Source organism: Oculina patagonica, chromosome 8 (assembly GCF_052425735.1).
Source record: "Oculina patagonica isolate OP01 chromosome 8, crgOcupat, whole genome shotgun sequence".
Lineage (NCBI taxonomy): Eukaryota > Metazoa > Cnidaria > Anthozoa > Scleractinia > Oculinidae > Oculina > Oculina patagonica.
In genome coordinates this window covers 2345428-2358879 of record NC_135765.1, presented here as the reverse complement: position 1 = coordinate 2358879, position 13452 = coordinate 2345428, and the positions used below count along the sequence as shown (strand labels likewise).

General features: G+C 38.4%; 1 protein-coding gene across 1 annotated transcript in view; it reads right to left on the bottom strand.

Annotated features, from left to right (window-relative positions):
• Nucleotides 1-1848: 1848 nt before the first annotated feature.
• Nucleotides 1849-13452, bottom strand: part of LOC144662046 (uncharacterized) — a 77683-nt gene continuing 66079 nt past the window's right edge. Inside the window, exons 35-42 of the mRNA XM_078522779.1 lie at nucleotides 11721-11825; nucleotides 11512-11613; nucleotides 11108-11209; nucleotides 10882-10986; nucleotides 10186-10287; nucleotides 8109-8210; nucleotides 6423-6590; nucleotides 1849-4016 (exon numbers count right to left, since the gene is read on the bottom strand). Of these exons, the coding sequence (XP_078378905.1) occupies nucleotides 3958-4016; nucleotides 6423-6590; nucleotides 8109-8210; nucleotides 10186-10287; nucleotides 10882-10986; nucleotides 11108-11209; nucleotides 11512-11613; nucleotides 11721-11825 (845 nt within the window). The 3' untranslated portion in view covers nucleotides 1849-3957. The remainder of the gene's footprint in view (nucleotides 4017-6422; nucleotides 6591-8108; nucleotides 8211-10185; nucleotides 10288-10881; nucleotides 10987-11107; nucleotides 11210-11511; nucleotides 11614-11720; nucleotides 11826-13452) is intronic.

Genomic DNA, 13452 nt, shown 5'->3' with positions numbered 1-13452 from the left:
TTGTCATCTGATGTTGGGAATAACGAAACGTAGTTAAAGTGTACTCATTTGGGGGTTTTATTTTGTGATTATTGGGAATTTTACTTATCAATCTTGTCAGAACTATCAGGGAGCTAGTGGTTTAACCGCGCTAGCATTTCAAGTCCTACCCTAGATCCTGAGGTATCTTGCCCAACATATATAAAGGAGTGAATTATCCGACGCCGAATTTATACTAAGAGACGACTGATCCACTTTTCTGAGACGAATTAATGGTCTAAATTTAAATTCAGTGTCAAAACGAATAATGCGGTAAGATTCCTCAAAACACCAAATCTACATCAAGACAATTACCCGTCTCAGGGATCGAAATATTTGTCTAAGGGTTGATTCGTCTCTTTAATAAGTTTGGCCGATCACATTATAGTTCAATCTCAAGCCCTTTACAGCGGTCAAACGCAAAAATCCAACGCCACTTCCGGTTTTCGCCGCCTGGAACTTTCCAAGAATTTGATACGAAAAGCGTGCAAAACTTTTGTAGGAAAACTTTATAAAAATAGCACGGTGAAAGAAAATTACTGGGGAAACTCAGTAGATAACAATTATCAGATTTCCTATGCATAAGCGTCATAACGGAATCGAAATAAAATTAAAACCAAAACAGCAAGCGCATCGCTACTAAAAGTGTACTATGCTAATTAAGGCAAAAGTTTCCATTTTCATTCGCGTTTGCATTCTCATCGGGGTTTACATTTCTATTTTCATTTTTGTTTGCAAACGCGAATGAAAATGGAAACGAAAGTGGCTGACCTCGGTGAGATAAGAAAGGTCGATCTGGGGTGCTTACCATTTGTCGGATGGAACCGGTTGCGATAACATCGAATAATGGCGAGAAGTTTCCAGTCCAAAATCAGCAAACCAACCGAAATAGATGGCGCTTACCATTTGTAATTTGGTTTCCTGTTGTTGTTTTCTGTTGATGGGAGACTGGAACTGGGAAACTGTTCAAATGGTAAGGGAAATCCTCTGAAGGTTTTCCACTTTCCATCTTTATAGGGATTTCTTGAACAAAATCACTCTTGTTCAATTGGGGCTTATTCTCTTTATTAAGCATATCTTGTTTTTAATTTTGGGCTAAAATTTAGACGAGGCAAAGTGCCTCGTCTTGCCTCTCGCTAGTTACGACCTTGAGGAGCATGGCAATAGTGCCAGAAAGGAACAATTAATTTCTCCTTGCAAATAAAAAGCGCTCCAAGTGTGTCCGGCATGATGGAAGTGGTGAGCTGCGGTGCTCGTTAAGAAACAGCATATTCGAACGTATCATAAATTTGGCGTAAATATCAAAGCCTGTTGAGAACACTATGACCAGCCTGTTTGCGCGTACTCGTTCCTCGACGTTCCCCATATTGCTGGATGGTCCTACAGGAGACTGTTTTATTTTAAGCTTTCTTAATGTAGTTTATTCTGTTTATCCTATAGATTTACAAAATTTACATTACTAACAGCATGCCTCCTACGCTGAAAGACCACACAAAAAAACGTAACGGTACATTTGTTTGTATGAAATGATGATAAAACAAGCTAAGCGAGCTTATCTTGTGACGCACAGAACGTGGCGCGCTAACAAAAGGAGGCACCTTCTTCCATTGCTATCAATTGCATGAAAGTCGTACATCGATAGGGCTTCAAAAGATAGTGTATTTATCTATTTCTGCCTGCGCGCGTATGCGAAATGAAGACCCACAACGATCTTATTCGCAACTTCATCGATTTGACCTTTTAATTTCATTATAAATTAACCTGGAATGGACGACTCCTTTCAGTCAATGTCTAACTGTCTAATCACTACATTGAAAAGTCAATCGATGCGCAAGGACTTCTAGGTTAGGATGCGTTTTGCCTAAAGTTGAATAATAATTGTATAAATGGGTCTCAAACCTCCTGCTCATTATGTACATTAAGAAAGTGAAAGAAACACTCACGATTTTACGAAGCAATTACATCAGCTTTATTTTGTAAAATAAATGTAAACACAGTAAGGTGATTATCGCGCGCATCAAGGAATCTGTATATTTTCCTCGTCTACACTCACGATTTTACGTAGCAATTACATCAGCTTTATTTTGTAAAATAAATGTAAACACAGTAAGGTGATTATCGCGCGCATCAAGGAATCTGTATATTTTCCTCGTCTATCAATCATTGTATATCATCTTTCCTGGGTTAAATACTATGAGAACATTTTTTGTAACTGAGTTCTCCTTAAATGTCTTAAATATGTAAGTCTATGACTTCAATCTAGTAACGCACTATTGCAATCAGAACAATCGGATGATTTTCAGGATCCATAATCGGGGACGGAGACCGTAAGCGCGTGCTATTTCAGTATTGGGGGTTGTCCCCATGATAAGGGGCAATTTTGCTATTTTTAGCACAAATTGCGCCATCGCGTGTGGTACACGCGCGTACTGCTGCGAGGATATTTGCGTGGACGTCGCGCGAAAAACAAAAAAACAAAATGGCGTCCAAAATTACCCCTTCAAGTGAAGCAAATATTGGATTTCTTTCATCTGTTTCTACTCCTCAGTTACATCAAGCCTTTTTCGAGCACTTCCTTGAAAGCTCCGCGTTTAGGCTTGCCTAAATCTATATATAACGGCCGTCTTGCTTCACTCTTTCTACCATCAAACTATCAAATTTAAGGTTTTCACTGAACTTGACTGCCTTCTTTTTCGTTCTCAACTTTTTGTGCAGACGCGAATGTTTTCACTCACGTGACACTGTCACGCAACTCCGTTTACATCCACGCGAGAACCCACCCAATTTTGTGTGCATTCGCGCGGTTTGTGACGTCGAAGATGGCGCAATTTGCCCTAAAAATAGCAAAATTGCCCCTTATCATGGGGACAACCCTGAAACGTTTCAGGCCACATGAGATCACTGCACGTACAAAACATATAAAAAAAAAACTTATAAAAAATGTTGGAAAACGCGTTTCAGGGCTCCTAGACTTTTTTTGGGGGGGTATGACCCCAGACCACCTTACCAAGATATTGCCTCGTATATGTCAAATGCCTGGCTATGGCCCTGATATTCACAATATTTTAAGTAATTTTTCTGATTACTTTCAAATTGAAGGAAACCTTCAAATAATAGTTGTGTAATGTAGGAAAACAACAAAGGAGTAAACAAAACGCGAAAATAACCAAGGATGGTTTATTAATTAAGACAATTTACGAACGACAAACTTGAAAAAACTTGCCAGTTTTTTTTTTAAGATAAGTTGTCCATGACCATGTCCCTTTAATTTTAATGAACATTCATATAGTCCACCTTCCAGTCTTTAGCATCGCAAATACGCATGTGCGCACCTCAAAAAGCCAAATGATTAACAAAGGATATCCAAATCAACCGTTTCTGGGTTCTAAATCCGAGTCAGAAAGTTACTTGTTAATACTTGTTTTTGACGCCATCCACGCAAAGCCCTCATATATAAGTATTAAGTATAAAGACCGACTATGCATGCATTAAATGCATTAAAAAAATTAAAAAATTAAAAAAAAAATTAAAAAATAAGAAATTAAAAAAAAAAAACATCTCTAATATGCACAGGGTGACCTGGAGTCTGCAGGACCATATTTGACCATGGGCCTTTGCACAGACCTCAATACTTTTCCAAAAACAATACAGAAATAAAATACAAACTGAATTATTTTAGAACTATGTTGTTGTTTGTTTCAGTTGTTTTCAACGCATAAAAGCTCGGATTATGCTAGCAGTGCGAAACTGAAATAAAAGCTTAAAATAATGATCGTTTTGCTAAATTATGTTTGAAATTATGCTAGCACAATCTACTAAAGCCTATGCGTAAGTATCAGCCAGGAAACTGGCTTGCACATCACTGATCTTCAGGCGTTTTATCTGAGCCACTGTGTAAGCCGGGTTATTGTAGGAGCGGTGGGGGAAAACTTCGGCTTGTCAAAATCGCTCATTCGAGGAAAACCATGGGTTACTGTACATGTACATCTCAATTGAATCTATAAAAATGAAAAAAATCAGTCAATGCGTAAGAAAGCCCAGCCATTTGTTTTTTAAATGTCGCAACTGCGTGTTGCTAAAGCGTTTCTCATTACCTTCCACGCATACGCTTCTTATGGATGCTACGTACACAGGGGTACCCATACAAGCCGCGTGTCTTATTTCAAAAATTGTCTATGTTTAAGCTTAAAATAACGTAAACCTACCTTAACCCTCAACGGTTGTATTTTGTCGTTTCAGTTTGCGGCTCAAAATGTCGAATTCAAACCCATCAAAACGCCCAAATTCGCCATTTGTGAACAGCAGAGGCGACAAACAGTTACCCCGCTTGTATAGGCCCCCTGTGCTACGTACAGCGGTCAGTTTCGTGAACAGTTATCGAAAAGAAGAGTAAAACGCACGCAGCAATGCAGAAAGGCAGTCTAGGAAACAATCAATAGACTTTAATAAATGCAGTCAATTCAAGTCTTCCCTTTAACAGACACCTTCAAGATGACAATTTGGTGTCCGTAATAGAGGAGAGGAGGTCCGTAGTAGCGGGAGTTATTAGCAATTGGATGAGGCTGAGTATGATATGAAGAATTATGCAGATCGAGGAGGGTGTTATCCGCATATCCTGATACGAAAGCCGAATTCAATAATTGTTTATTATCCACTCAAAATATTTTTAGAGCTCCAAATGCACAAAATGAATTTAATAGGGTTTTGACAGTAGGCAAAGTACACAAATACACAACAACGTTCGCTTTTAATTTAAACTTCAAAAACTCGGTTACCTTCATTAAATTTCTTGTCCTTTATAATTTCGATATTTAGCACTTGCTTGAAGTGTCTATTGGAGCTAAATCTTATGACACAAAAGCGATGTTTACGAGTACAGTATATTGAAAAAAAATTGTTTGCAGGGCCTGGAAAGACAAAATAAATTGTTTCCAAACACGATATGTATAACAAAAAAATAGTAAGAATTTCGAAAAAAAAAGTTTGCAGAGGTGCATAAACTAAAGTTTGCAGAGGAAAATTTTTCATCCCCCCCCCCCCCCCTCAAAGAAAATAATGGTGCGTCCCTTATCTGCCGAAGCCGAAGGCTGAGGCGAGATAACACAGACACGAGGTTTTGATAATTCACGATATCATGCAAAAAAACCGAATTTAATAATTGTTTTATTATACGTTTTCAAACAATTTGCCATCACTTTTTCTAGCGCCGGCGTAAAACTTCGTCAGAACATGTGGTTCCTCTAGGTTCTTCTACCTCAACTAATCGTTCAGAATTTTTACACTTGTTTTTGTTGTTCTCTTGGCGTTTTTAGAATCTTTATTCTGGATCATAACTTTCAATTCCTCTTTGGAAACGGAGGCAAATCGCTCAGCCATATTTTCAAACGTTTGACAGCACTACGCGGACGAGGGGCTTGGAAACTAGGCGGACTTTGAACTCGATATGATAACCCAATATCTGCTGCAGAATTGGGTTATCATGCCAAGTTCACATGCTACTGTATATTGACTGAATGCTCTTGACCAATCACATGTTTTAATGTAATTCTAATGTATATATTGGACGATTGACGTCAATTGGAATTTCTTCCAAATTTGGTCGGCGCTAGCCGGTCAGCTGGAATTAGCCGGGGATCGAAAGCCAATCAAAAACAGAGAAATATTTTGAATGAATATTAATTTCAGTTATTCATATTCGCCGGGATCGGACCTTTGCCTTTGAGGTGTCCCCTAGGCGGGAGTTCACTGTTAATAAAACTGGCGACGTCTCGATTGTCAATTCTTGAAGACGTGCACTGACGAGTATGTAGGTGAAAGTGTTTTTTTTTTCAATCAAGCTTTTTGGATATTTTCGCAGACGTTTTGGCTGCTATGTTTGGAGACCTTTCCCGAAACAGCTATATACTTGCATATAGCAACCTGTTGACTGTGTTTATATTAATTACCTAACAGAAGAAACATTTCAGTACTTCTATCGGATTATATAAACTTTATATATTGAACATTCACAACAAGAAAAATTTGCACTGATAAATATTTCGAGTTCCGTCGGTTAGACACGGACAAAATATTTTGAGCGAATACCATATTAAGCGGATACCCTTTGTTAATAAGCGAACAGCAGCGAAGGCCCCCAAATTGAATTTTCTTATATTTACTCTAACTTGTAACTCTTTAAGCGAAATAAATTTTTAATCGGGTGTGACAACGCAGTAAAACGCATTTCCACTTTTAAAATATCCTCTCGGACCGCTGGACCGCTCGCTGATCGTCCAAACTCCTATTTTAACTCGCGTTGACTCATGTTATTAATGACCCTTCAAGCCATTTGCCGAGTTGGTTAGCTCATTCGGTAACTTTCCACATGTACGTGTTGAAACAAAGAACAAAATCCCTCAGCTTACTTTTCCTTTGAGTTCTACGGCGCGAGGAAGGTCGACGCCTTGACTTTCTTTTACGGTAGCAAAAAATCAAAAGCAAACACAAGGCTAAAACAAGCACAACACTTCCAACAGAGATTCCAACAACTGCTCCTTTACTTAATCCCACGAAACCTTCGTCTTGCTCTTCCACTAAAAACAGAAAAAAATTCATCGATAAGCTTACGACGATAAACCACATTTATACCTGTACCCAGAGAGGGGGAGGGTGGGGGAAATCCCATATATTTAAAGTGCCGACACACAAAGGGATCAGCTATTTCGAAGCGACATGTAGCAGGGAGAAAAATCACCACATGCATACGCATATGAAAAGGTAGCAGGAAAATGCTACTGAGGTACGCCCCATCGTGGCAAATGGGACGTGTCGCTGTAACACTAGTCTGCTACATGTTTTGAGTTTGTACATGTGTGGTGAGCTTGCATTTGTCTCTGCTACATAACATTGCAAGATATTCCTGCAACATATCCCCTCGTGTTGCAGCAACCTTAAAGTTTTCAATCTAGTTAGAGTTATCCCGTAACTATTCAGGGTGTTTAAATGAAAAAAAACCTTGGCAGGAAATTAATGTCGTTTTAGACGGATTGGACCTCAATGTGGCCACGCCCACAAAACGAGCTTCCGATACATGTTTCAGAGATTTCTTTCATAATAATATACATACAAAAATTTCTGCATGCTCATTGGCTGAGAGCACGTCAATTAATCCCAAACAGTGCAGAAAGTTGAAATTGAGTGCAAAAAGTTGAAATTAAATTGATTGACAGGAAAGACGGAAAGCGCGCCAAAACAAAATGGCGGCCGATGTCGGAGTGTTTGAGAGAGCAAAAATCAAGCAAAAACATAATGATTCATGAAAAGTTTGACCGATTTAACGAAAGCTATAAGTATATAAACCAGAGTACTAGGAATTGGACGTTTGTACAGCACAAGAGAGGCTTAACGAAACTACTGAAAGCTACCAATCGTGGATTTTCTTACGCGACGGCTCGTAAAGAAGAAAGATTACAAGCGTGAATTGAAGTTGGACATTTCAGCTCAAACCAATACAACTGAATAAGGATAAAAACACCTGATAATGCATGACAGAGAGATTTAAAATTCCCTAGCGGTATCTGGATTTTACAAAGCCCGCCAACTCCGTTATGTTTAAGAACGAATCGGAAAGGTAAGCCACTGAACGCGTTTTGTTTGTCATCCACTTCAAGTGAAATTTTTGTATGTGTATTATTAACAAGTAATCACATGATTTTTCTCGTACAATTCAGGATAAATCAGCACTCGTAAATTTTTCAAAGACTACAAATTGCACTCGCCTTAGAGCTCGTGCAATTTAGTTAGCTTTTGAAAAATTCACTCGTGCTGATTTATCCCAAATTGCACTCGAAATCATGTGATTACCTATACATATTATCCGCCCCCTTAACTTTAATTTGGCGGTCTCCTGCCCTCCCCCCCCCCCAATTCATCCCTACGGGAGTTGTATACCAGTTCCAAGAAACGAGTTTTCCGATAAATTTTTAAGGACTATTTTCTAACTTTACCAGCGAACAATATTTGAATTATTTTGTTGCTACAGAGATTTAACGGACGACAGGAAACGTTATCATTACCTCACTGAACAATAAAAAACAAACATTATTTCATACCTTCCGAACAATATGCTCCTTGAAATCCTTTTTCACAAGTGCATTTATTTGGTCCAGTACAGGCTCCGTGATTTGAACAGTTTTTAACTGCTTCACAGGTTACTATACCATGAACAGAAACATCCATATTATAACTTAAGGATTTTTCCGTGATTTAGTGGTTAGAGGGCTGGTCTTGAACTATAGGGCCCTAGGCCTGTGTTCAAGTCATCCATACTGACTACCATCTCGATTAACAACAAGGTAGACATGTCACCTGAGCGGAGGGGGGTAGGTAGGTTCTCGACCTTCTGTCTCCGTACCTCCCCGTCCCTTAAATCACCCTTAGTCTGTTCACAGGGGACCCAAACGCTGTATTAGTTATTCATAATCTTAAAATAAAAATGTTCTTATTTACCTGCGTTACTGTTTTTTTTTTTTACCGGTTTGGGGGCAATTTGAATGAGAGCGATGTCAATACGACACGCCTTGAGTTTCAATGGTTATTTTCTCAAGTTACTATTATCTCTCCTTGCGGGGAGTTTCGTGTTTCAATTTAATGGGTAGTTAATTCTTACAGTTAAGGTCGCGGGGGACACCTTATGCTCATCATTATGCATTTATTTAAAGCGTATGCACGAAGTGCAACGACTGACGTCGACAACTTTACGAGATATTTATGACTGGAAAAAAATATGAGCGCGTGCGCGTGATTTGATGTGTTCGCGTGTAGCACGGATTGTGAACAAAATGTTTACTCAAAATTGACGTATGGGTCTTAAAAACTCTCCTTTTTCCTTGAATTCTAAAACAAAGCAAAGCGTTAGAACTCTTGAGGAATTTTAACTAATTTACAGCAACACTTAGCTTTATGAATTTATATAGATTGTAGGAGGAGTAATCACAATAATATTCATAAACAATCGTGTCTTTTTTGAAACGCATTGTTCTCACAATTAAAGCATGGAATATAATTATTTAAATTACCATAATTACATCTCTCCTTTGGAAATCGTGTTTTGGTCGGAACACCTTCGGAAATCTCAAAGTTTGGACTTTTCCGACAATTTTGTGGCAGAGAATTCAGCGCGGATACAGAACTTCATGACCTGCCACTGCAGAGAGTTAAACTAAGAATACTGTAGTGTGTCATAACAGAAGCGGAATTTTAAAAGAGCGCTTTTAGAAAGAGGTAGAAGGCATTAAATTCAAATGTTCGCATTTAACCATCATAACTACCTGGCAAACTTAAAATTAAAAAATCCGCTTCTGTTAGGACACACTAGAGATATTGACTGATCAGTTTTTGCCAAGATCACAGTGTGCTGTCTCATAGTCGATCTGTAAACTCTGCCACCAAATCATGTATCTCGTAATTTGTCACTAACAAGGCTATATTACCGCCGTTAAGTACAATCCATCAAATAAAACATAATAGTCATAATCTTTCATCATTTCTTTAGGTCGCTGTAAAATTTGAGCTTAATCGCACCCATAACAACCGAAATATAAGCCTTTTAAAAGATGCAGGACAAACCAAATTTCGCCTCATGAATTTATTCATGCACAGGTATCCCCCGCGACCTTAAAGTAAAACTTGAGACATAATTGAGGCGCGTCGTATTGACATTGCGACAGACTGATTACCGTTTTTACAAACTCGCAACGTAAACCGCCTTCGCTCTCATTCAAATCGCCCCCAAACCGGTAAAAAAAAAAAAACAGGAACGCAGGTAAATATGAACATTTTTATTTTAAGATTATGAATAACTAATACAGCGTTTGGGTCCCCTGTGGTCTGTTAGTGCTAAATGCATTGACGGGATTAAAGTGAGTATTTATGTTATAATGTAATCAAGTCAATGTAAAATTTGTTCACTAGGCTTCTTTACGAAATACCGATTCGAACAGTTAAAGAAAAAACATGCGAAAACTAATTAAGGGCATTTTCTAGAACATATTTCAAAATGGATCTTTAGTTGTGTCCTACAACACCTTTTCAAATCTTACTGAAAAAGGGTAAATAATTAGGTTTTTTAAGAAAACATCGAGTGTTCTTATATTTGAGAGAAGAGTACAGTGAAGTACACATTAATACCTTCTGAGCAGTTTAATCCTTTAAATCCAATGTGGCATGAACAGACATTAGGTCCGGTACAGTTACCGTTATATGAACAGTAATCCAGTGATTCACACGAAACTGCAACGGAAAATGAATGAAAAATAATGCAGTTAATTTAATAAAATAACGATAATTTTTTGTTAATGACAAATTGGTCCACGATAAATAAACCATTTAAAACTAAAGCAATGGTCACACTATAATCCCCGCGGGTTTGGCCAAAACTTGTACGCATGCGCGCGGCCAATTGTAGAACTCGTCAGCAGCATGGCATAATACAAGGCAGTGTGTTTGTTGCTTTCAAATGGTTATTTTAAAAAGACATATTTATGTCTTCACACGCGGTCTCTATCAATTTAGAAGATTCGCATAGCATAGCATAGCATAGCCAAGACTGTTTTGCAGACCCAGCCACAGCTCCCATATGTTACGTATGGGGCTTGGACTTAAAGCAACCTTTGGAGCAAAGGGCATGACATAGCGTGGCTTTCAGGTGTTGTTAACTGCCTGGTGCTGTGGCGTGTTGGTGAGTCCAAACAAGGGCAAAACAGCTATCCATGGCTGCAAGAGAAAATATATATTTTCTCGTTGTTTATGAACAGGTTTTGGCTACATCACGGGAATGTTTTATTTTGAGTACATTTTCATGTGCACATACACCGATTACTGTACCTTCAGAGCAATCTGCTGCACCTCGAAAGCCTCCGTCACAGGTGCATTCGTTTGGTCCAGTGCAGCTACCGTGATCTGAACAGTCGTTCAACGCTTCACAAGAAACTGTATCAAGATAAGAGAAACACTTGTCAGCACATTAATTTTAATTAAATTTTTAAAAGTGTCTTCTCCACAAGGATCGAAGACGTAATAATACAACTAAGAAAAAAAATGAGGTTAATACCTTCCGTACAGTTATTTCCTTTGAATCCGCTATGACAAGAACACACATTAGGTCCAGCACAGACACCACCACCTGAACAGTGATTCAGTAACTCGCAAGAAACTGTATAAAGATATTAAAAGGCATTTAATTATTTAACGTTGACTCTGTCGAGGTCATGCCGTGCGAAGCAATCTCACTGCGTTTGGTCCGAGCTCGGTCAGAACAAGCGTGAAATATTTTTCGCTGCCGGACGATATCGTTTTTACTGACCTTTTTAACACCTTGATAAAACAAATTTAGAAGGTTGTATTTAATACTATTCGGCACTGTTGGCGCATGGAAAACTCACGTGGTTGACTACTGGGCTCTGTTGACACTGATCCATAATAAAAAAACGTTTGATAACTAGTAAAACACATTACCTTTCGCACAGCCCACACTTTTGAATCCACTTTCACAAGCACACGAGTTTGGACCAGTACAATTTCCATGTCCAGAACAGTTGCTCACTTTTTCGCAGGAAACTAGTTAAATCAAGAACGAGCGAAAAAAAAAAATTAGATTTAGATTAACTCATCTGATTTATGAGATACAGAAGCATAGAAACGAAATGAAAAGAAAGAAAACAAACCCTTTGAACAATCCAAAGATCCTTTAAATCCACTTTCGCAATCGCAAGTATTTACTTCACTGCATCTTCCATGTCCAGAGCAGTTATTTACCGCCTCGCAAGTAGCTAAAGACGAGAGAAAAAAGTTTTAATTAAAACTACAGCCACAATGAAGCTTAATTTACCTTATTATAGGAAATTAACGATACATGTAATTAATGCGAATTTCAAAAATTGGCGTTAATTTTATTGATGTAAAGTTGTTTACTATAAGGATTTGACCAGAACTTTTCTTAAATTCGCGTTAATTTTATTACGGGTACATTTTGTTCGCGTTGTTAAAATGTTTCGTTATATTCCTATAATAAGGTATTCGGCATACCGTGCATGTATGTATTTTACAGGATGTTATTAGAGGAAATTTCAAATGTTGTCTAACTACAAAAAGGTCTACGATGTCTCGCTACAACAAAGATTATTGCAAGGCCAGTCCAACACTTACGCAATCAGCGGCAAAGCAAGGGAAAACATGTAATCGGTGTCAAGCGCGGGAAAACATGTAATCAGCGGCAAAGCGCGGGAAAACATGCAATCAGTGCAAAGAGCGGGAAAACATGTAATCAGCGGCAAAGCGCGGGAAAACATGGAATCAGTGCAAAGAGCGGGAAAACATGCAATCAGTGCAAAGAGCGGGAAAACATGCAATCAGTGCAAAGCGCGGGAAAACATGTAATCACTGTCAAGCGCAGGAAAACATGTAATCTGCGGCAAAGCGCGGGAAAGCACCTAACCTATAATTATTTTACCTTAAGTTAATTTTTTTGGTTAGATTTAAGGGATATTCAATTTTGTGGACAAAGACATTCTAAATCAGTCAAGGGCCCATTACAGTATCTCGTTGCCAAGCTACGCGGTTGCCACGCAAGTGCAATTTTATTTCCGGTTTTCTCGCATTAGCGGCTAGATTTTACGCGACGGTTGATTCTGAATCATATTCCTATCACGGAAATTTGTTCTGCAGTAAAAGCAAACCGGGTAAATGGAAATAGAGAAACGTTTTTCATACTAAATAATTGCAAAAGATACGCGAAGCCCGAAGCAAGTATCCGAAACCGCCGAAATATTTTTAACAGCAGTGCCGATGCATTATAGAAAACATGCGAATTTGCGGCGCTACCGTGTTTTCATCGGTTTACCATTCAGCTCACTAAAGAAATCTGTGAAAGCCTCGGGCAAAAATTAAAGCATTGTCACTTGAACTAAACCAGGCTCATAGAAAAAACAGCGATTCATTTCGTCCGCGAAACGAAGATAAGGTAATTTTTACGCAGTTACCGAATAAATATTTAGGAATGAACTCGATTTATCTGCCGTAAACTGCTTGCAAAAACTGCTAAAATGATTAGTACAGCAGTCCTACCACATAATAAATTCACAAAGGTACAAAACTGCGAAAACTAAACTATATAAAACACCTGTATAAAAACATTACAGCTCACAAACGTTAACTATTTATTCAACCGAACTACGAATTGTAGCCTTCTTGCCCAAAGCATAATAACGCCGTCTACGCTAATTCGCAAATTACGAATCGAAAATAAAGAAACTCGTACTAAACTCTTTTTAATACTTACGACCGACTCTGTTTACATTTGTCATTGCCTGTACATGTTAGTTGAGCGACAGTAAACGTCGTTAAAGCTTTACGAATACAAGCAAGTAGTAAAGTTTGCCGTGTCGAAAAATTATAGTT